Source organism: Ochotona princeps, chromosome 3 (genome assembly GCF_030435755.1).
Source record: "Ochotona princeps isolate mOchPri1 chromosome 3, mOchPri1.hap1, whole genome shotgun sequence".
NCBI classification, from domain to species: Eukaryota; Metazoa; Chordata; class Mammalia; order Lagomorpha; family Ochotonidae; genus Ochotona; species Ochotona princeps.
Window position 1 is genome coordinate 71,849,586 of NC_080834.1, and position 24,952 is coordinate 71,874,537.

At 36.9% G+C, this 24,952-nt stretch overlaps 1 protein-coding gene across 4 annotated transcripts in view; it reads right to left on the reverse strand.

Moving 5' to 3' along the window:
• Positions 1 to 24,952, reverse strand: part of CBLB (Cbl proto-oncogene B) — a 196,357-nt gene that overhangs the window by 80,763 nt on the left and 90,642 nt on the right. For all 4 annotated transcript variants that reach the window (XM_058661828.1, XM_004593216.4, XM_004593217.4 and 1 more), the window contains 2 exons: positions 6,434 to 6,590; positions 143 to 264 (listed from right to left, as the gene is read on the reverse strand). In XM_058661828.1, the coding sequence (XP_058517811.1) occupies positions 143 to 264; positions 6,434 to 6,590 (279 nt within the window). The remainder of the gene's footprint in view (positions 1 to 142; positions 265 to 6,433; positions 6,591 to 24,952) is intronic.

The window sequence follows — 24,952 nt, forward strand, 5'->3', positions numbered from 1 at the left end:
CAATTTAAAGTGTTCCATTAAAAAACACTGTTAACCTTTTCCATACACCCAATCAGCAACATCAATTGATTTACTCAGGAATGAGCCATAGGGGATTACATCTTCAGATACAGCACATAATCTCACTGCTTAAACGTCTTACCTTCCAGGTTTGGTGCTGTATTTCTGTAGCCGTGCTTTGACTTCATCATACGTGAGAAACGCCATGTAACCGGGATGTGTGACAGCTAAGAAATTCCAATTCCGCAGAATAGAACCCCAAGGCTGAAAACACAAATTTTAAATCCCATTATCTATAAAACATCCACTGTCAATTACATACCAACACAACATTTAATAATTTACTGAACCTTGGATATCAAGCGCAACAGTTTTGTGTGTGTGTGAAAAATGTGAATAGGCAGTGCCATGGCTTGTCCCTAGTGATATTTACGTTGAAGATGAATATTTTAACACTGGTAAGTGCGGGCAAGGTAGAAGGCATTTTGGTTATGGACTGGACTAGAACCCTTCTGAGGCGATGAAGCCAGTGGACTCTCCTTGCACCAGTGAAGGCTGTTACAGAGCAGTGACCTCTCCTCTTTTGCCTTTTTGCTCTAGCAAAATGCCCTTATGTAAAGCCAAACAGATGTCTCTGCTACACTCTTGCACTTCATAGCCAAGATAACCCTCTTTTTAAAAATAATTATCCAATCTCAGGTTTCCCAGTATAGCAATTGAAAATGGACTAAGACAGGAAGAAAAGAAAATTTTTAGAGGAAAAACAGCAAAAAGAAAATTTGCACATTCTCTTCTGCATATATTCTATTCTCAACACAGAACTTGCCATCATTTTGAAACACGTATACCCCTTTTGTTCAAAATCATCTATTTTTAATGGAAGTAAATTCTTTTGAAGACGAAGAATTCACCACTTGGCTTAGGGTTTGACTATTTCTCTTTTAGTCTCTAGGTTCTAGTGGCTCCAACTCGGAGCACTTTCTGCAGCCAAGCTGTTCACTGTTGGTTTGAACACAAATGCCCCCTCCCACTTCCATGCCTTTGCCTCTGTCTGAATTCCCTCTCCCTAACTACAGGCAATTTCTCTTTCCAAGGGACATTCCTTCAATAAGCTCCAGTCTACGTCGCTTCTTGTCACGCTCCTCGTCTCCACATGTGTCTACTGTGCTCACAGCTGCACCTTCAGGAGCCTCACCAAATACACTGAGAGGGAAACAAACAATGAGTGAGTTTACTCATCTCGGGTAAAGGTTGCACAATAGCCCACAGATAACTAAAGAGAAAAATATGCCTATTTTGCACAAGCCCAGGGGCTCCAGGACCTTGTCACATCATCAGGTATAAAGCAATCAGGGAGAGAGAACCATGTTTGAAAAGTTCTTCCAGTGATTGCCATGGGAAAAAGCAACTGTACTGACATATGGCTTATCTTTACGAAATCATAAAATTAGGAAAACTTCTTTTTAGGATTTTAAAACAGATTATGTGAGAAACCTTTCAGAAACGTTTGGATTACATCAAAGTATGAGTCTCACTTTGATTTAACTTGTTTTCTCCTCAGCTGCAATGGAGGCAAAGGAAAAGGCTAGCAATGAGAGCCAACTGAGCCTGAGAGGTGTGAGTGAGTTTCTGCGAAGGGTTTTCAGTATGAAGCTACACTGATTCCCAGGAATTAGCAGCACACTCTGTCTGATGTGCCAGATTCTTCACTTAAATGTACAAAAATGAAAAACAAATTACGCTGAGAAGTTCAACGTGTTGAAATACTCATCTTCACCATGAGTATTGCTAAAGAGTTTCAGTCTTTGTTTTGGGACTTGTTCCTCATTGTTGGGCAAGCCTCAAATTTACAAGTCAGAATTCTTCAAGAGTCACGTCTCTTGAGATCAAGATAATAAGAGAAAAAAATAGTTTAGCAATAAAGAAGATTATTTTTATTTTATTACTTTGCCTTTTTTAGGCTACAAAAAAATATCAGGGTATTATCTCATAACACAGAAACATCTACTTGGGTTAAAAAAATCTGGGGAAGCTAATAAGAAATTCTGTTTATGCACTCAAAAAAATTCTGTTTTTAATTTTCCTCTTCAGGCATGACTAAATATTACATAAAAATACTTGGAAGTGTACACCAAAAACTGAGAAATAATTGCTAATATAGGCACTGCATTTTTTTTTTGTTTCTACTAATACAAAGGATAGAGATGAAACGAACATAAAACAAATATTTGGGTCTCTTTTATATAAATTAATAGAAGAGCTGTTAAAAACAATAACAACGACAACAAAATGCTGAACACGGCAAAAAGAGAGCCAAGGCACAGATTAAAACACTAGTGTAAAAAAAATGAAACTGGAGGGTCCAGCGCAGTGGCCTAGTGGCTAAAATCCTCACCGTGCACAAGCCAGGATCCCATATGAGCACCAGTTTTAGTCCCGGCGGCCCCACTTCCCATCAAGCTCCCAGATTGTGGCCTGGGAAAGCAGTTGAGGACAACCCAAAGCCTTGGGACCCTGCACCCGCCTGGGAGACCCGGAAGAAGCTCCAGGCTCCTGGCTTTGGATCAGCTCAGCTCCAGCCACTGCGGCCACTTGGGGAGTGAATCACTGGACAGGAGATCTTGCTCTCTGTTTCTCCTCCTCTCTGTATATCTGACTTTGCAATAAAAATAAATCTTTAAAAAAAAAGAAACTGGAGTTTAAAGTCAACTGCTATAGTATTAAGCAACCACTGCATAGCATATAAACCAGAAAGCTGGCACCTAATTGTCAAAAATATTTATGTATCAGAGTGAGTCTGTGTGTTTTTCTTGCAATGACAACCCCCTCAGAACAGTCAGAAACATGTGGTATTTTTGCAGTTTTTTTTTTCTTGTTAAAGTATCTTGCAAATGAAAATTTAAAGAAGATAAAACAGTGCTTTAGAGAATAAGAACTATATTCATCATTTGCATCTTAAAGGAATTATTTTCTCCACACATGAACACAAAATTTGGAAATTTTCAAATGAGTGAAGAGATTAATGAATTAAAGAAATGAAGTCTCTTCTCTCTCTCAAAATTTGTTTTCAAGAGACAATTAGTGACTTACAGCTTAATTTGGAATAAGAGCCTGGACTGGCTTGCCCAGATATTTTCATTAATTATTTTCCATAATTGATTATTTTCTCCCTATTTTATTTTTTCCTTATTCTTCCAATGCTATCTATCCCACAGTCATTAGGATATTCCTCCAAATACTCCTGATGTTCTTCCAATACTGCCCACTTCTGGACAACTCTTTTTTTCAATAGTGGTAGAACTTGAAAAAAATGGGAGCACTCGCTGTACAGACATACAAAAAAATAATAAAAAAACAAAATAAAAGCAAAAATCCTTAGTTTGCTTTCTAGGACTTTAGCACAGGCTAATTCTAGCATCTTTCAAGTCTCTGGAAAGGATTAAAAAAAGATTAAAGGCAGAATTAAAAAGGACGAAATGAAGAAAGTGTTCATATAACTATAGCAACAGCATTGCAATGACGACCTGGCATTTGTTCGACTTGGAAACGGACAACGGAAGAGAGGAGGGATCCTTTACTACTCTTTCATTCTCTATCCAAGTTTCGCCACATCTAAGCTATGGAATCCATCTCCAAACCTTTCTGAGAAGTTCTCTTCCTCCATGAAATGTACTACATCCACTGTCAGATTCAATATGATAAAAACTCAACACCACCCACAACTTAGCATTAGAGGAATTTACTGCCAACTAGTCATCAGTATCATGCTATAGCAGAATATACACTTATGAAGTTACAATATCAGCTAAACATTTTTTATATAGGAAATATAAAAATTTAATAAATTTATGAAAAGTGTAAAACAGAATCGATCTCATTATGTGTGATTATGGTGCAAGCATCTGAATAATCAGCATAGAAATAAAAAGAAGTGATGAATCCCAGAAAAAAAATAGAGATAAATAAGTTTCTTCAGCAATTTCTGAAACTCCCTGTTTTAAAAATGACTAGGCCTTTTAGCCATGTGATGGTTTGGTGTTGTCATCTGAGCCTTTCCACAGGAACACTATTTCAAGGTCCCTTCTCTCACCATAGTCAACAGAAATGATATCCATAATCTTGAGTATTAACATTTCTTGGGCTGTTTATAGGGAAATATGAGCACATATTAAGCAGCTGTTTAGGTAAGTATTTAACCAATATTAAGTCACTTCCATATTTTCAATATGCAACTCCAAGGCATTTTAGCAGTTAATACCTATACTACATAGTCATCCTGGCATCTTACAAAAATCCATACTTCCTAAAATGAACAGGTTGTTTTAATATATGAAAATTACTTTTGCAATCCTGATTCACAAGCTTTGGAACAAAGCTCTTACTATTACAATGTCTTCTATCATGTTAAAAAAAAATGAAGTGTGTACTCTAAATTTATGAGAAATCTTACAGAGGGTTTCTGATATAGAATGATTATTATAAAGTAATAATTTTTTTAAATGCACCTCAAAATCTTTGATCTTCAACTCACAACCTATGTTCAGCAAGAGAATTATCATATGCAACTACTATAAATTTACAAAAAGAAGCATACTTCCTGTACTAACTTATCTAATTTTTTATCCTATGAGGTAGAATCATGATTTCAAAATGACAAGCGACAAGCAAAATCATAATTCGGAGAAGTAAAATTCACATTATATGGAGAAACAGAAAACCTACATTATACTCTACCATCTATTGGAAGCATGTTTCAAGAAAAATAAACTTGAAATGAAAATAATAAAAACTATCAGCATATAAGTAACCCAGATTTCTGATCAATTTATCTCACCTTCTATATAATTTGCATTACTAGAATCATGCAATTTGGAAGCAAAACCCTTTCATTGAATAACTAAGTCCATATGTCAGTTGCACATGCAGATTCCAAACACAAATTTCAAGCATCCATATTCAGCGTCATTCAATTAATTAAATCATGTAAAACAAAAACAACATCCTTATAAGGTTACCTACTTCTGAAGACACCTTAATATTCTTATAGAGGAAACAAACATATGCTAATGGCAAGATAAACAGTTTAAAAACACACTGCTCTGAAGGGGTGGGTATTGTGGCACAGTGAGTTAAGTTGCCACTTTCAAAGCCAGAATCCCATATGGGCACCAGTTTGAGGCCTGGCAGGCTGTTTAACTTGCTATCCAGGTGCTTGTTAATGGTCTGAAGGTGGTGTAAGATGGCCCAAATGCTTGGGTCCCTGCCGACACATGGGACATCCACTAGAAACCCCTGCATGCTGGTGTTGGCTCCTGTTACTGCAGGGATTTGGGTTGTGACCCAGCAGATGGGAGAGCTCTCACTCTCTCTCTCTAATTCTGCCTTTCAAAAGAATGAATTAATCTTAACAAAAAAGGCATTCCTCATCAGACTGGCTTCAAGTTTCAGCTTTGTTCCCATTCAGTCTTTTGGTAATGAGCACTGTAAGAGGAAGTAGACAATGGTTCAATGACTTGGTCTTGTTACTCATATGGGATATCTTAGCAAGTGTAGGGATCGCAGAAATATCCCAGCCCACCCAGTTACTGCGGGTATTTGGGGGAATAAAATAACACATGAATATCTGAACACTCTTTGCTTTTTTCGCCATTTCCTTCTTTCTATTTCTATTAATAGGTCTTTCAGATAAATAAAACTATGAAGATAAAAATTAAAAATAAAAAGTGAATAGTACATTGAACAAAAATATTCACCTCAAAGTTATTTATGCTAGCAAAACAAAAAAAAGTCCAAATCTTCAAAAAGAGTTTTGTGAAATTAATCTGGCATAGTTTTTATTGAATAGGAATTTTATATTGGAAGCAATAATTGAAACTAAAAATTGGAAAATCATACCACTGAAGAATATTTATTGATGTGGGAAAATGCTTATGAAATACGGTAGAATGTATACAACCAATCTGCAAAAAGAGTACACACCCCGGTGTGTTACTATACAAGTTGGCTAGCTTCCTTCTCACATACAAAATGCAGAAGGCACAAGGAGAAGGTGGATATTTGAAGGTGGAATACATCTCTGGCAAATATCCAATTTCAATGCTGCAAGTTATCAAGTCTCTGGGCTTTAGATCTTTTAAGATCTACAAAGCAAAATGAGAAACAAAATGGCTGAAATAAGCAATGTAGAACTCGGCATCTTTGCATAATTCACAAACTAATAAACAAAAAGCTGACACTCCAAATGTACACCAAAGAATCGTAAGCCTATTGCAAGTGCCAACCATCTGACAACAATGAGATTAAATGCTACCAATCAGATTGTTCTCAATCTGTTAATCTGCATGTGTGTGCAAGTGAGGGGGAAAGAAATACACACAAAGCCACCACACACACACACACACACACACACGACATGTGAGAAAACGAAACTTACCTGAAATAGTCTGGTAAAAATGTCAAATTCAAAAACTGAAATATAATCATTGCAAGTTAAATCAATTGTTGATTTTAAAGCCATTGCTTCCAAGCCAGAGCTAATCTGATGAACCTCATGAAGGCACTGTCTGAACACTTTCCACGGTACGATAGTTCTGTGCAAAGGAAAAAAAATGAGTAACTGAGTCATGTGTCACTTAGGATGTACCTGCCAGTGAAACAGAACAATTCAATCATAAAAGGAGTGTAACTGCATTTGTGTTAAAGATAAATAGTTGAGAAGAATGCTCATAATTCAGATCACATGAAATCAGCAGGGCTAACAATTACTATTAAGATAACTCTAGAAATACATCACAAAGAATTATTACTATTAAAATAACGATCAAAATTTAACATATCTTGACATCTTTCTTTTTGTACATAAGTTGTTTAACTATGAGTTACAGTTAAATTCTCCCTATTTTCTCAAAAAGTTCCAAGCAAGATAAGATTCGCATAATAGGAATCTTCATTCACTGCATAAAATCACAATGTGTATCTGCTATCTCAAGAAAGCTAAGTTTAGAAGTCTTCGAAATATTACACCTATTACCCTGAAGCTTTCTCAGAACTGAACAATACACAACTTAGGCTTTCATACTAATGCAAAGAGAAACCTTAGTTTTTAAAGCTAACTGAAATGGCTATCTCATTATTTTATCCAAAATACGCTCAAACTTATTTTTATTAAATATATGTGAAAACCTTTAATAGTTAATGCAGGCACATGACTGAAAAAAGCCTCAGAAGAGTCTTAAATACTCCAAATAAAGGTCTCTCTCCTGACCCACTCTCTATCTGATCATTTCCCAGGATTCATCTACACTCCTCAACACTATAAAATGAGTAACATCATATATATATATATATATATGATATATATATCTTTTAGTTAAAACGTTTCTTTCAGAATATACAGAAAAGGTTAGAAAGGTCTATGCCTAAACAAAGGAAATCATTTTCTAAATAGAGCATGATTCATTTTTAAAAAGGATTTATTTATTTTTATTGGAAAGCAAGATTTACAGAGAGAAGGAGAGACAGAGAGCAAGATCTTGCATCCACTGCTTTACTCCTCAAGTAGCCACAAAAGTCAGAGCTCAGCTGATCTGAAGCCAGAAGCCAGGAGCTTCTTACAGGTCTCCCATAAGTGTACAGGGTCCCAAGACTTTGGGTCATTCTATTCTGCTTTCCCAGGCCATCCGCAGGGAGCTGGACGAGCAGTGGAGCAGCCCAGACTAGAACTGTTGCCAGTCTAAGGCCCTTTGAGAATCACTGATAAATTAATAGCTAAGGAAAGGCAGTGCTGTGAAAATATGACCACAGAAATACAAGACACAACCTTTGTCCATAAGGAACACAAACAGTTACGGAAAACACAACATTTTTAATGCAAAAAAATATGTAGAAGAGGAATATCAGGAAATGTTATTGATATGAAGAATAAAAAGGAAATGCACAAAACAGGAAAGCCTGGAAGAATCTAGAAGAATCTAGAAAAAGCATCTGGGAAGTGGCACCAATGAATCATGAGAACAGCTTACATTATTACCAGGCTGTATTTACAAGAAAGTTTAGGTTTAACGTACCATCAAAAGAAAAAAAATATGAGGCTTGATATCTCGGAACTCTTTTCTCTATGTATGAAGAAAACAGGAAACCACAGAGGACTGAAGAGACACACCACATCAGACGCCATTTAGAAGAAACCTACGTCAGGCTCTGATTAAGGTTAACAAAATGCTACATTTTAGAACAAGGAAAAATCTAATAACATTAGAAAGCTATTGATTCACAGTGATGTATAAACACAGAATTACATCTAGCTTCATTATAGCTACCAGGGAAGCAGTGCCGGAGAAGGACATTTGTCTTCTCCAAATGGAAATGCAAACTACTGAACATGTTCAAGCGGCATGAACCATTACACTCAGAATAAAGAAAGCTCATCAAAGACCTAATGGGTGAAAAGTGTCACCAATACTATCTTTGGGTCTAGAAAGGTTATACATCTATATACATGTTTTCGCTTTGTGTAAAAAGTACAAACCATAGGGTCAGAGTGATAGCCTAGAGGCCAAAGTCCTCACCTGTGCTGGGATTCTATATAGGTGCCAGTTCTAATCCTGGCAAACCAACTTCATAAGTTCAACAAATCATAAATACATGGCTCAAACATCAACATCACTTTTATGCATGATGAATTGGAAATAATAAAAAGAAAAACCTGGAGAAATATACAAGTTAATACCTTATCATAAAAAAGCCTACTCATCTATCATTAATGGTTATGCAGAATCTAATAATTCCTTTTGAGTACCCAGTGATTTCTCCAAAGAAAATTATACAATGTGCCTACAAATGTTCACAATTTTAGACACCATTTCTGAATAATATTTTATAACCAGTAAAACTGTGTTTCCAGTGTACTTGTGTAAAAGAGATGGTTACAGTTCACTAGTGATAAAATCAATGTCCAAACAGGTACTCATTCAAAGGAACTCATTCATTGAAATTAATAGTAGCAACACAGAAAAACAAACCAAGACAATATTTCATTAATTTCTCATATTTCAAATCTACACACACCTATCCTATGTTCAGGTCAGCAAAACACCATATATGTAGAAGGTATGTTTCCAGTGGACAGGATTTGTAGAAGGGGAGTCCCTGAGTGAAGAATAGATAGAGAATAAATATGACTTTAAAATTAGAAATAAAGGAAGAACTGCATTTTGGTTTTTTTAACAGCTGAGTAGTATTCCATGGAGTAAATGAACCATAGTTTTCTTATCCAATCATCTGCTGATGGGCATTTTGGTTGCTTCCATTTTTTTGCAATTACTGATTGTGCTATGAACATAGGGGTGCATGTTGGTTTCTCGTGTAACAGGGGTTTTGGATATATCCCTAGGAGTGCTATCTGTGGATCATACGGTATGCAGATTTTGAGTTGTCTGAGTGTTCTCCACACTGATTTCCTTATGATCTACATCAAAGAACTGTAAAACCTAATATACTTTTAATACCCTATGTTATTCCGTAATGGGGCGGGAGAGCAGAGAAATCTTCCATCTTCCTAGAATGTGTAAGGAAAACATAAAATATAACCTACCAGGATCATAACTGGTAACTCATAGACAACAGACTCAAATCAGCATTAGACAATACTTAAACTACAAAGACATATGGGGGAATCAAGAGCGATCCTGACAACCTCTTAACAGGAGGTCATATGCAAAGAGCAGGGGGGGACCCCAGAGCGGAGCAGGGGAGCAACAATAGCAGGCTTGTATCCCAACTCTGAAGACTCCTGGATCCTCACCAAGGACTATCAGTATGAACACCGAGGACTACATCCCAACTACCAAAGAGACCACGGGGAACTGGAGTGCCTTTGGAGGCCAAAAACTCTGAGGTCATCCACTCCCACTTGGATCTACCACATGGGATGAAAGAAATCCAAATCCTTCCTCGTAGGATCCAATGGCATCAGAACAGCCAGGAGCCCTGAGCAGTCCGCAGAAACAGAAAAACAGTAAACTTCCTTTGGGACTAGGGAGGGGAGCTCTCTCTGGTCCTTGCTTGGTTCCAACTTTGGGTCCCCACCCTCTCTGGCAATGACCATCAAGGATCGCTCCGGAAACCCCTCAAAACAAACAAAAAATCTAGAATAGAGAGAGAACAACAAGGAAAGCTTAGAATCAGAAAGGAAACAGCGTGGATTCACTTACACCTTACTAGGTGGGACACAAAGATTAGTTACTCCTCACTAGGGTATTGAAGATTTCTCTGCACACCCCTCCTAAAACTGTTCTGATCTAAGCTGTTGACATATGTCTTGTTAGAGTTATAAGCCAGTCTAGACTACCCAAAAAACTGCCAGGTTCAGCAAAATTATGCTTCAATGCTATAACATGCTAAATACTATAATGAAAATAGACACGAGATAGCTGAATAGTAATCTATAGCCATTTTAAGGTGTATAGAACCCGGTTGTATATAAACTAAAATTGAAATGTCAATGAAGAAGCCACAGGATATGGTAAAGAACTTGCATTTTTTTTAAACATATTGGTTACTCAATACTATATCAATTAATTCCATAACGTTATAAATTGTTGCTGATGTTGGGGCTATTAATTGATCGGGATGATACTGTGCCGGCTCTACCTTCAGACCAGAAATGGTCTCCCCAACAAGCCGTTGAACTTACCTGAACAAGGAGATGCTGGACTCTATGCTTGGTATATGCTTGCAATAAAAGAATCTCATGTAAACTTGAATTGCGGTAATGCAACAAGGTGGAGGAATCCACCATGGGGGGAGGGTTTGGGAAGGGGTGGGGGCAATCCCAGTACCTATAAAACTGTGTCACATAATGCAATGTAATTAATAAAAAAGAACTAAACAAAAAATCTTGTTTAACAAAAACTGCAGACCAAATTCAAGCTTTCCAAAAAATACTGCAAATGGCCATCACATTCTTTCATGATGACAAGGGGAGGACAGGGCTGGGGAGATAGAATTTTCACACCTTTAAACTGCAACAACATGAAAGCAGTGATTTCTATTCTTTCTCTAAGGAAACAGAAAATAATTGCTTAAAACTACTAATATACTACAGATTTTATGTAAAACAGACAAGAAAGAAAATATTCCCCAGACCAAAGGTATGAATCGCTCAATGAAAGCTAGATTGAGTGTTGGGAAACAGAAAACTTCCAAATTTTGAATGAGAATTTACACACAACTTCTAGCAGGCAACTTGGCAACAAGCTTCAAAGGTCTGTATAGTTTGACCTAAAAGCCTATCGATACAGAATTTCACTTAAGGAAGTCACATTCAGATAGTATGTATATAAGATCATCATTCATAAGTATTAATTATAATAGCAATGATGCTTATAAATAGCAAAAAATAACTGTTTAATAGTAACAGTATAATAAATTCAGAAAATATTAACAAAGCTATTTCCTTTATGTAGTGAAATATTTGCTGTAATGACAGCATGTTGTTAAATGAGAACATTAATTTCAAAACTGCAACATGTCTGTTATCCAAAGTTACAAACTATAATATCAAGAATGATGATCACAAACATTCACAAATGACAACAGGAATATGGAAGAATTACAAGTGATTGGGTTTTTTTGTTTCCTAGGTTTGTTTGATTTTAACAACTGGTACTTCGCTTTTCTTTTTGGTTTTTAATAAATATTTGAAAGGCAGTCTTTCACAGGTACACAGAAGACAGAAAAGGCAGAGGAAAGCAGAAAAGAAGGAAGAGAGGAAGGAGATGGGAAGAGAGATCAAGAGATCTTCCATTTGCTGGTTCACCCCCAAAACAGCCACAGCCAGGAGCCCAGAACTCCATCCAGGTCTCCTACGGGAGTGGCAAGGCACAGGTACTCAGGCCATCTGCTGCTTTTCAGGAGCATTACTAGGAAGTTGGAAGGGAATCAGAGTCTCCTGAACTTGATCCGGTGCTCACAATGGACGCTGGGGTCATAGGCCACATTTTAATCAGCTGTGTCTCAACACCAACTCCTAACATAAAACTTTTCTAATAAGCCCTAATGCATTAAAGAGAGAAAAATATATGCTTAAACTTTCTTTTAAAAAATGTAATCATTGAAAGAATCAACTAAAAAGGTAAATAGTATTTGCCTAACATGAAAAAATACAGAAGAACTAAGAGAATCGATTACAGTTGCTTCATATATTAGTAACATAGAACTAGGATATAAAAATTTAAATTTGGGCCCAGTGCAGTAGCCTAGCAGCTAAAGTCCTCACCTCTCATGTACAGGGAACCCATATGGGAGCCAGTTCTAATCGCGTTGGTCCCACTTCCCATCCAGCTCCCAGTCTGTCGCCTGGGAAAGCAGTTGAGGACCACCTAAAACCTTGGGACCCTGCACCAGCGCAGGAGACCCAGAAGCAGCTCCAGGCTTCGGATCGGGTCAGCTCTGGTCACTGCAGCCTATTGGGGAGTGAACCAGCAGACTAAGATTTTCCCTTCTCTCTCTTTTTGTGTATCTGCCTTTCCAATAAAAATAAATGAATCTTCAAAAAAAAAAAAAAACTGTAAACTTGATTTTACATTGCTTTTTGATAGCTCAAATAAGTAGGAATAAACTGACATAAGATAAGCATGCCCAGAACATAAACATACACAGAGACACAGAAGATAAAGGGATATAACATTTATCAGACTGGCAAACACAGTACTACAAAGATGTCAATTCTCCCTAAAGTTATTAACAAAATAACATGACTCTAATAAAAAATTAGAGGAAGCAACACAATGTGTTTGCAGCAGCAGGTAATTTGCCGTTTTGGACGCTGAAATCCCATTTGGAAGTAACTGGTTTGGCTCCCGAGGCTTCTGCCTCCACTCCAGCTTCTTGCTGCGTGCACCCTGAGAAGCATTAGGTGGTGACTCAAACGTTTCGTTCTCTGCCACCAACACGGAACACACTGGAGCTCCTTGCTTTGGTCTGGCTCAACCCTAGCTCTTGTAGGCATTTAGGGAATGACCTAACACATGGAGGATTTCTGTTCTCTCATTACTTTTATTGCCTTTCAAATAAATTACATCTATTTGAATCAAAAAATTCCAGGATGCATTTTATAGCTGGAACTGATAGTTATTCTAAACTTTAGGAAGGAATATCAAACAATATTTAACAAAACACATGTCAATAAGGATATTAACAAATTTATGCTCTTTGTGCAAATTAAGACTATGATACTGGTACAAGGAAAGACAAATGGATAAAAGAGAATAAGTTATCGAAACAAATGTACTCATATAAGAAAACCTGATACTTAGCATCAATTATATATGAAGAGTACCTGGGAAAAGGTGAAGTATTTGAGAAACATTGCTGGGGGCCAGGTGTGGTAGCCTAGTGGCTAAAAGTCCTTCCCTTCCACATGCTGCTATCCGACATGAGTGCTGGTTCATGCCCCAGCTGTTCCACTTCCCATCCAGCTCCCTGCTTGTGACCTGGGAAGGCAGCAGAAGACGGCCCAAAGCCTTGGGATCCTGCATCCGTGTGGGTGACCAGAAGAAGCTCCTGGCTCCTGGCTTCCAATCGGCTCGGCACCACCCATTGTGGCCGTGAACTAGCAGACGAAAGGTATTTCCTCTGTCTCTCCTCTCTACAAATCTGACTTGCCCATAAAATAAATTTTTTTTTTTTTTGAAAAAAGAAATAATGCTGCGGCAAATGGATGTGTGTGTGTGAGAGAGTGTGTGTATAAAACTGAATCTTCACTTTTATCTCAAAATGTACATGAATTACTTTTAAATTAATGTTAAAGCTAAGTGGGAACTAAGATTTAGAAGGAACATAGGAAATTATCTGCATTACTTTGGAGAAGGCAAAACTATCAGAATCTAAAGGGAAAGGTAGGTTAAAAATTGCTTGCATAAGAAGATATTATTAACAATATGAAAAGGGCATATTTTGAAATCATCTGCATACAGATAATCAACAAAATAATTAAATATAGACACTGTAGGATTTAGTATTAATTAATCCATCTTTAAGTAAAAATGTTCACAATTCATATTATGTGAACTCTGAAACACCTAGGAGAGGCTTTATATATTATATATGATGTCCGCTGGCTATTTTCTAAAATGTCCTCCTATTTATACATCATGGCTGTCTTGTGAAATAAATTTTTCTTTTTTTCTTTTTTTTAAAGATTTAGTTATTTTTCTTACTACCCGTAAGATGTTCCTGGCTCCTGGCTTCGGATTGGCGCAGCACCGGCCATTATGTTCACTTGGGAAGTGAATCATCGGACAGAAGATCTTTCTCTGTCTCTCCTACTCTCTGTATATCTGACTTTCCAATAAAAATAAATAAATCTTTAAAAAATTAAAGATGTCACCTTGTGTTCGCAGCTATTCACCTATCAATACACATAGGTTTCTGATAATCAATAATAATCAATGATCTGATAATCAATAAATTACAAATAGATACATCAGTAATACATGTTTTACATGGTAAAAATTGATCAGTTTTCATAATAGGCAATAATAAAGAAAAAATGTTCAGTAAACATGAAAAAATACGCTAGACTTTTTTAGCCCTCAGGGAAATAACACAATGAAAATCCATTTTTACCTCAACAGAATACATACCAGATGATAAAAGATAACATAAAGCGATAGGGAAGACAAGACAAGAAAATTCACTGATAACTAATTGTTAACAACTGTTCATAAAGCTATTGAAACTGAAACCACATTAAACACTCAGACACACACACACACACACACACACACACACCCAGGAACTCTTGCACCCAGAAATATTCATTGCAGCACTGTCAATAATAATTCAAAGGATTATGAGCTCAACATACGCATCAATAAAATTAACAGATAAACTGTGGTAGAGCCAGTACAACAAAGCAAGTAGAGCAAAAGACATAATGCAACATACAAGAAGATGGTTGCATCACATAAAAACCACATGTTTTTTTAAGATTATTACTACTTCAGTGCATATCAAGTTGGAAGACTGTTGGCAGTAATGCTTTTATGGGACTTGCTATGACGTTGAGGGAAGAAACATCGGGGTGTCAGGTGACCTTTGTATACCCCCGTATGAGTTGGGTAATACTTAGATTTGTGTGTTCACTTTGTGAAAACTCCTCATCCTGCATCTAGGGTTCAGGCACTTTGGTTTATGCCAACTGAACTTTAAATTGTCGATTTCAATTTTTAAAAATATTATGTTAAAAACCCAAGGTTAAAAAGAAAGAAAAGAAATTGTGGGGCTGAGCAAAGTTAATTGCCACAATATAATGAAGCAACACAACATATTTGTTTGGTGGTTGTTTTCTTGGTTGTGCTGAGTGGGGATGAGGGGACTAATGGTGATACTCACTTGAAAAACATTCTAGTTCAGAAACATCTGTAATAACAAGTTCAGAAATATCTATGTCAAATCTATGTCTATATATATTATGATCTTGAGTTTTCAGCTAGTAAAACAATTTTTTTTTAAAGATTTTATTATTATTAGAAAGCCGGATATACAGAGAGGAGGAGAGACAGAGGAAGATCTTCCATCCGATGTTTCACTCCCCAAGTGAGCCACAACGGGCCCGATGCGTGCCGATCCGAAGCCAGGAACCAGGAACCTCTTCCGGGTCTCCCACGCGGGTGCAGGGTCCCAATGCATTGGGCCATCCTCAACTGCTTTCCCAGGCCACAAGCAGGGAACTGGATGGGAAGCGGAGCTGCCGGGATTAGAACCGGCGCCCATATGGGATCCCGGGGCTTTCAAGGCGAGGACTTTAGCCACTAGGCCATGCCGCCGGGCCCTAGTAAAACCATTTTTGCCCTATTAAGCTATCCCTACCTTGAGGTCACATGACTCTTACCTGAAATTTCACTTCAATCAACAAAGACATGCTGAGTGTCAACACTATTTTAAAATAAGGGATAGTTTCATTATGAAGAGATATTTCTAAGATATTTGATTTTTGATTCTTTTATGAAGATGAAACTTCTTAGATTGTAATTCCTGTCTGGTGACATTTTGTTTGTAGTTGTTACTTTAACTTCAATCCAACTTTTCATGACTGTTTCTTACAGGCTATGGAAAGAGATCCTTATCACGCTATTACTCCTATGATTGTGTTATCAATAAGAAAAAAATAATTGTTTTCAAGCAATCCACAGAAAGAGCCTGGGCCAAGAGTTTCTAGACAACAACTCATTTGTGATTACAAGATTACCACAGACATTCATAATTACATCTAGCCACCTTTCCTCAGACACAAAAATCCTAGCTCTCCTAGAAAAGAACACAGATGCTGGCTATATGTGACGTATTTCTTTCCTTTACCAAAAAAGCTCCTAACACTTGCCTCCAGAGCAAATACACAAACTTATCTGTAGGAGTGGGCAAATATTCTTAATTTTTTATTTTGAAATGTAAATCTACAATCACTAATAGACACACACACACACACACACATAAAAGAAACTAGCTTGTATAGTCTTACTCTTGATTTTCTCAATAATTTTCATATTATAGATTTGATGCTTTTTATTACTGGTCTCGCATCCTAACTTTTGAATACACAAAAAAAATAAATTTACCATTATGAAATCACTTTAAATGATTTGTACTTATTTTCTGGCTTTAAAAATCAACTTTAACAGTGGCACCAAAGGGCCTGGCACGGTAGCCTAGTGGCTGAAGTCCTCACCTTGCATACCCTACATGGGTGCCTTGTCATGTCCCAGTGGGCCCACTACCTATCCCCTGTTTATGGCCTAGAAGAGCAGTGGAGGACAGCCCAAAGTCTTGGAATCTTGCACCTATGTGGGAGACCGGAAGAAGCTCCTAGCTCCTGACTTTGGACCAGTTCGGCTCCAGCCACTGCAGCCACTTGGGGAGTGCATCAGCAGACCAAAGATCTTTCTATCTCTCTTCTCTGTGTATCTTGACTTTCCAATAAAAATAAATAAATCATTTAAATCATCATAAAACCTTTGCAACAGGAACTACAACTGTAATCCATAGAATATAAAAACTGCATTTTAAATCTTTCCATTTAATAGGAATCAATTAACAAAAAGAATCTGGCCAGAAAACAATGGGATTTTTTTTCTTTCTAGAGCGAAAGTATTGTTAACTATGCTTTCTCTAACAGCTGAGTAGTATTTAGTAAGTTCTTGAGCTACAATGGTTCAAGGGTCATAGTCAGCAGCCTTTGATGTGCTGGGGTCAGACTAAATAAAATTGGAAAATTATGTACTGTATAAATAGAAAGTCCTGCTACAGAAGAGCAAAGTAGGCTCTAAAATGATTGCAACTTTAATCATAGGAGCTCAATATAAACAAAAAATCAGTAATAAAACAAAATCCTTCAGAAATCTCTCAGCATAAGCCAATTAAATTAACAGGAAATGAATGAAGCCTAATGGATATAGTAGCTTCCAACATTTCTAAAATTCTGATAAGAGTAACTACACATAGTTATTTGTGTCAGTTACATTTCCAAAAGTCCTTTCAGCAAAAGAAGTTATTTTAATAAGACATACTAATATTCTGAATATCTATCAAAATAATAAAGGCAAAGACTAAAAGAAGAAAATCATTATTGTGTTTTCTAGTAAAAATCATATTCAAAAGAAGGAAGAATTTTCAGGCAAATCTTTGTAAGGTCTCTTAAAAATAAACCATTCATATAAATTTACCTTTCTATTAAAACCGTTTTTCCTTTCTATTAAAACCGTTTCCTCCTCCAGCCTGTTAATCCTATGACTGTATCCTTCTTGACGCTAACAAGCCAGTCTATCACAGTTCATGAATACTGTAGGAAGACATAGGGTTTCTGAGTCCAATACAAAGTAGTCTGTTACAGCGAGAAAAGTGGACAGAGGAATATTTGCATTTTAACTGTTCTCTGTGATCTAGTTCCCTACAGCAACACAAAGAGGGTCAGGTGACAAGTATATACATGTTACAGTGTAGAACCTAGAACTTAAGGAGCCCAAATATATACATGTTACAGTGTAGAACATGGAACTTAAGGAGCCCAAACATATACATATTACAGTGTAGCACCTGGAACTTAAGGAGCCCAAATATATAGTTACAGTGTAGAACCTAAAACTTAAGGAGCCCAAATCTTTTAGAATGGGTAATAAACATCAGTGTCTTTTGATTTGAGCAGAAACACACTATCTATTTCTCAAGAGTGCAAGCAAAAACACTCTTTACTCAAGAAGGAAGAATATTTCCTCTTTCCTTGCCAGGAGTAGAGAATAAATATGCAGAGGGGTGAAGAATCAGGACCCCCTTTGAATCCAGGGCACATTGTTAAATAATTCACAAGCAAATAAATCTTTCTTCAAACGTCTTCATATGGGATCTCATTTATAAAATACAATATAATTTATCTGCAATATAATTTCACTTTAAATTATGCTGAACCAAGTCTAGCTTTAAAATAAGGTAATGGATCATTATATTAAAATTCAGAAATGTTCAGTCATAATGTACAACACATGAACTTCTTAGGCTAATAAGTATCATAAAATCATTTTAATGAATTGTCAGAACTGTCCTGATAACTAGAACTAAAAAACAAAGAGTAAAGTGTGACTTTAAAAATAATAAGGCTCTGTACCAGACAGTTTTTAAAAGAAGTTTTAGTGAATTGTTCATCACTGAGAAATACTCAGGAAATACTACTAGTGGTCTCAGCAAATTCAATTTAAATATTTTTCTCATTTAGCACAGGATATTGAGAGAGAGAACTGGGGAAATGGGAGAAACAGAAAAAGGATACATTATTAACAAAGGGGTAAAATCAATGTTTGCGACAAGATCATAATTTAACATTCCATGGATCAGCTCCATCTTTCTTTAAATCCCATCTTACTTTGGTTTCTTCAACACCACATTCCTCCAGGTTTTTTTCTCTAACTTTTTAGGGACTCCTCCAAAATTTCCTAGATTATCTGTGAGTATACTTCATTTAATAGAAGCATTTAATATAAATGAGCAGAGGTCTAGATAACCTTTTTTTTCTAGGTAAGATCTTCCATCTGCTTGTTCGTTCCTCAAACAGCCACAATGGTTGAAGCTGAGCAGATCCAAAGCAAGCAGCCAGAAACTTCTTCAGGGTTTCCATGCAGGTGCAGGGTCCCAATGCTTTAGACAAAAAGATGGATGTGAAGTGAAGCAGGTAGAACATGAATAGGTGCCCACATGGGATGTTGGCCATTACAGGTGGAGGATTAGCCTATTGAGCCATACCGCTTGCATATGAGCAGTAAAATTCAAAGAACAAAAAGGGAACAGAGCTGAAACACAAATCAGGAGAAAACACCAGCAGTTTCCTAGGAGAAGCCCTGCATTGCAAAATGTGGTTCACAAGCCACCATGTTTTAGTTGGAGTCCATGTACACCAAGGAACGTTCTGCATATAATATGGCTCACATAATTCATTCACAGTGGCACAAGAATTCTTATTTCTGTGGCAGAAATTATAAACTAATAAAACTATGAGTCTGAGTGACAGATGACTTTGAGAGTTTAGTTAACTTGCATCCATTCTCTATGCATACTCTTTAAAGCATTTTTGCATAGAGAGGAAAGGCACTGCTAAGGACGCTAATATGTACGGGCCATAGCTTGAGACCTGGTTGTTGTATACTTATTATCCAGTTCCCCACTAATGGCCTGGGAAGGGCACTGGAGGATGTCCAAGCACTTGGGCCTCTATTACCCACTGTGGCCATCTGGGACTTGAACCAATGAATGGAAGATCTCTATCTTTCTCTCCTTGTCTCTCCCTCTATAATTGACTTTCAAAATCAATAAATATTTTAATTAATTAAACACACACACAATATACACATTCTCGTTTTTTTTTTTAAAAAATCAAGTTTCAAGAATGAGAAACAAAGACTTAAGTATGGTCATTTCACAGTTAAATGTGACTTAGGGTAGCAGAGTCTACAGGACAAAGAAAAAAAAGCTGAACAAAAACAAGAGAAAGAAGAAAATGAGTGTATTTGTACAACCTCAGAGTTACTGTGTACATTCCTTTCTAGGTCTGTGGAAACCTGAAGAATTCCATCCAATTCATGGCATTCCTTACAAACAAATAAGCCCTTAATAAGATATATGCAGTCTCCTAAAAACAAACAAAAAACTTCTATCAATTCTTTGTTACACTCCTTGGGCACTTTTTTTTTTTTTTGCTTTTACTGCCCTATCTTCCCTAATCCCTCCAACCTTTGGATGCTTATTTTTTCATTTGAAAGGCAAAGTTACAGGGAGTGATCCTCCATCTGCTGAATCACTCTTTAGTTGACTGATGGCCAGGGCTTCCTCCAGGCCTCTTATGGATGGCATGGGTCCAAACACTTGGGTCATCTTCTGTTACTTTTTCTAGACTTTTAGCAGGGAGCTAGATCAGAAGTGGAGCAGCCAGGACAGAAACGGAATCCCTTTAGAATGCTAACATTACAGGCAGAAGCTTTACACAAAATCCCCTTAAGTACTTTTCTAATTGGTGCTTATCTTAAGAATTCATCATCTGAGACCCTACCTCCCCAAAACTGACCACATACTACTTACACTACAATGTAGTATTTGTTTCTTTTGTGTGCATTTTATGTATTATTTTGTTTTGGTTTTGTATCTGAGATCTTTCTACAATCAGTTTGACAAAACACACCTAAATAATTAAGTCTTAATTTCCCTTAATGACAAGAAAACACTTTGGTTTTAAAAATGCACAATGATGGAATATTGATTGTTTCCTTTGCTGTACAGAAGATTCTTAGTTTGATAAGGTCCCATTTGTTTATCCTGGTCTTGATTTCTATTGCTTTTGGAGTCCTTTTTAGGAAGTAGGGACCTACCCCAGACGGGTTCACTACAGAATTTTACAAAACATTCTAAACAGAACTAACTCCACTCCTCTACAAACTCTTCAAAACAATAGAAAAGGAAGCAACCCTTCCAAACTCATTCTATGAAGCCAACATTACCTTAATCCCAAAACCGGACAGAGAACCAACAGAGAGGAAAACTACAGACCTATCTCTCTGATGAACATCGATGCTAAGATACTCAACAAAATCCTAGCCAATAGAATCCAAAAACACATCGGACAGATCATTCATCTGGATCAAGTAGGATTCATCCCTAGAATGCAGGGATGGTTCAACATCCGGAAATCCATAAATGTGATACACCACATTCAAAAACTGAAAAACAAGAAGCACATGATAGTATCACTATACGCAGAAAAAGCTTTCAACACAACTTCCTACTAAAAACCCAAACCAAGGTAGGCATAGATGGAAAAATCCACAACATAATCAAAGCAATTTATGAAAAACCCAATGCCAGCATCATACTGAATGGAAAAAAACTGGAACCCTTCCCACTGAGATCTGGAACAAGACAGGGATGTCCACTTTCTCCACTACTATTCAACATAGTCCTAGAGGTACTCGCTGAAGCCATAAGACAAGAAAAAAAGAAATCAAAGGAATCCAAATAGGAAATGAAGAAGTCAAGCTTTCACTATATGCAGATAACATGATTCTTTATATAGAAGAGCCAAGAGGCTCAACACAGAGACTCCTAGAACTTATACGAGAGTTCGGTAGAGTGGCAGGGTACAAAATTAATGAACAAAAATCAACAGCCATAGTGTATGCGAACAGCCCTAAGTTGGAAAAAGATCTAACCAGCAAGATACCATTCAAAACAACAGAGAAAAGTATGAAATATCTGGGAATAAACCTAACCAAAAATGTAGGAGACCTATTTGAAGAAAACTACAAACTACTTAAAGAAATTGAACAAGACCTCAAAAGATGGAGTAACATCCCAGGCTCCTGGATAGGTAAAATCAATATCATTAAAATGTCTATATTGCCAAAAGCAATATATACATTCAACACAATCCCAATCAAATTGCCCAAAACATTCTTCATGGAACTGGAAACAATGATCCAAAGGTTCATCTGGAAACACAAAAAACCACGGATAGCTAGAACCATTCTGAAGAACAGGAAGTTAGCAGGAGGAATCACAGTTCCAGACCTCTGGACATACTATAGGGCAGTGGTTATCAAAACAGCCTGGTACTGGCACAAAGATAGAGAGGAAGATCAATGGAGCAGAATAGAAACACCAGAAAAGAACCCACACAGATACAGCCAAATAATCTTTGACAAAAGGACAAACGATAATCCAGGCAAATGGGAAGTTCTGTTCAATAAATGCTGTTGGGACAACTGGTTGATAGCCTGCAGAAACAAAAAGATAGACCCACATCTCTCACCATACACTAAGATCAAATCTAAATGGATAAAAGATCTAAACCTACACCCAGAAACCTTCAAACTTTTGGAAGAAAATGTTGGAAACACACTCTGCAAGATCTAGGGGTAGGTCCTTACTTCCTAAAAAGGACACCAAAAGCATTAGCAATCAAGACCAAAATAAACAAATGGGACCTCATCAAACTAAGAAGCTTCTGTACAGCAAAGGAAACAATCAACAAAGTAAAAAAGCAACCCACAGAATGGGAGAAGATCTTTGCGCACGACATAGGTGATAGAGGGCTAGTCTCCAGAATATACAAAGAACTACAAAACAACCAAAACACCAAAACAAACAAAACACTCAAGAAATGGACATGGGAAATGGGCAGACATTTCACAAAGGAACAATCCCAAATGGCAAATAAACATATGAAAAAATGTTCAAGCTCCCTGGCAATACGGGAAATCCAAATTGAAACATCAGTGAGGTACCACCTGACGCCAGTAAGAGTGGCCCACATGAAAAACACCACCAACACTTGTTGGCGAGGTTGAGGGGAAAAGGCAACCCTAATCCACTGCTGGTGGGGCTGCAGGTTGGTACAGCCTCTATGGAAATCAGTATGGAGAATATTCAAACAACTCAAAATCGACATACCATATGATCCAGCAATAGCACTCCTAGGAATATATCCACAACGCCTGTTTTACGAGAAGCCAACATACACCCCTATGCTCATAGCAGCACAATCAGTAATTGCAAAAACATGGAAGCAGCCAAAATGCCCATCAGCAGAGGATTGGATAAGAAAGCTATGGTTCATCTACTCCATGGAATACTACTCAGCTATTAAAAAAAACAAAATGCAGTTCTTTGTGGCCAAATTGGCCAAACTGGAAACCATAATGCTAAGGGAAATGAGCTAATCCCAAAAGGTTAGATACCACATGTTTGCCTTAATTTAAGATGATATGATGTAATGCATAACATGCTATGTTATGGATGTTATGTCATATATCGTATATAAACTAAAATTGAAATGTGAATGTGGGGGGTCACAGAATTTGGTTAAGAAATCGCATTTATTTTTAACATGTTGGCTGCTCAATACTATGTCAATTAATTCCATAATGATGTCAATTGTTGTTGATGGTATGTTAGTGCTTTTATTTGATCGGGATGATACTCTGCTGGCTCTGCCATCAGACCAGAGAGGGTCTCCCCAATAAGTAGTTGGACTTGACTGGACTATAAGATGCTGGACTCTATGCTCGGCATATGCTTGCAAAGAGGGAATCTCAACTGAACTTGTACTATGATTAAGCAACAAGGTGGTGGAACCCACCATGTGGGGAGGGTGTGGGGAGGTGTGGGGAGAATCCCAGTTCCTACGAAATCACAACACAATGTAATGAATAAACTTAATAAAAAAATGCACAATGATGGAATATTGTGGAATATTGACTTACAATTCTTTTCATTTCTACTTCAGTGCTTTATCTTTTCATTCTTCCTAGAGTTTGTGCTATACAACTGAACTAAAAACTCCTTAGTTTGTTAAGTATCTGCATTCTTAATTAAATAATTAAATTTCCTTTCATTAACTAGAAGGGGAAAATTAATGTAATTAATATGCTAAAAGAACACATGTCTTGGTGGAGAAAGAAGGAAATGATTTGCCTTGGTTTCTTATTAAAAGTGCAAGGAAAATGCAGACAACCAAAAAAGCCCCACAGCACTTCCTCAGGAAATCAAAGGTAGAAGCGGTAAAAAGAGCTCTAATAGATCATTTGTTTCCTTGGTAACCAAGGCAATTTATTATCTATCTTCAATGCGTTGCATAAAGGTATACAGATAATATTAGCATACATTTATGTTTTCAGGTTTTCAGAACACAAATATGGAACTTTTAAAAGTTAATATATTTATTGTAGAATTAAACAATTGAACATTATGCTCACGCCACTTGGAGCAAGATTAAAGGTTTACCTTCATTAGTTGCTCTACAATAGAGTACTTAAGATATGCCACCCAGTTTTGTCTTTTTAGCCTTATGAACAGCCCTAGACAGTGGGTATTATTAGTGTCACCCACACTCTATAAATTAGAGAACAGATGCATGCAGAAACCAAATAGCTTTTGTAATCTAACAACTAGTAAGTGTTGCAGCCAGAACATGTTCAGACTTTATGGCTCCACAGCCTGAATGCCTGACCCTAAGCACACTGGCTCCAAATTAGGCAAGAAAGCAAGCTCTGTCTCCTTATCTCACAAACACATGCTCAGGCACATTCCTCTATTTCTCAATTCATTTGAGCCAAAACTTACAGTACTTCTTTTACATATATGAATGCCACTGTATAAGGCTACTTCAGTTATATAAAGATGAATAAACAAACCTGATTTCAAGAAGTTTATAATTTAATAAGAAGTAAGATAATTAGGATAATAAAAACAGTCAATGCATTAGATAACCTAGTAATACTCAGTGGGAAACTGACTTAGTTGAATTTTTGAGGGATCAGTAATAAATTTCTATGTCAGACATTATGGAAATATTCAAATGGCCATAGTTTAATCAGCTTCCTTTATATATGTTCTGCAGTCAAACTGGCTGTGTGACCCT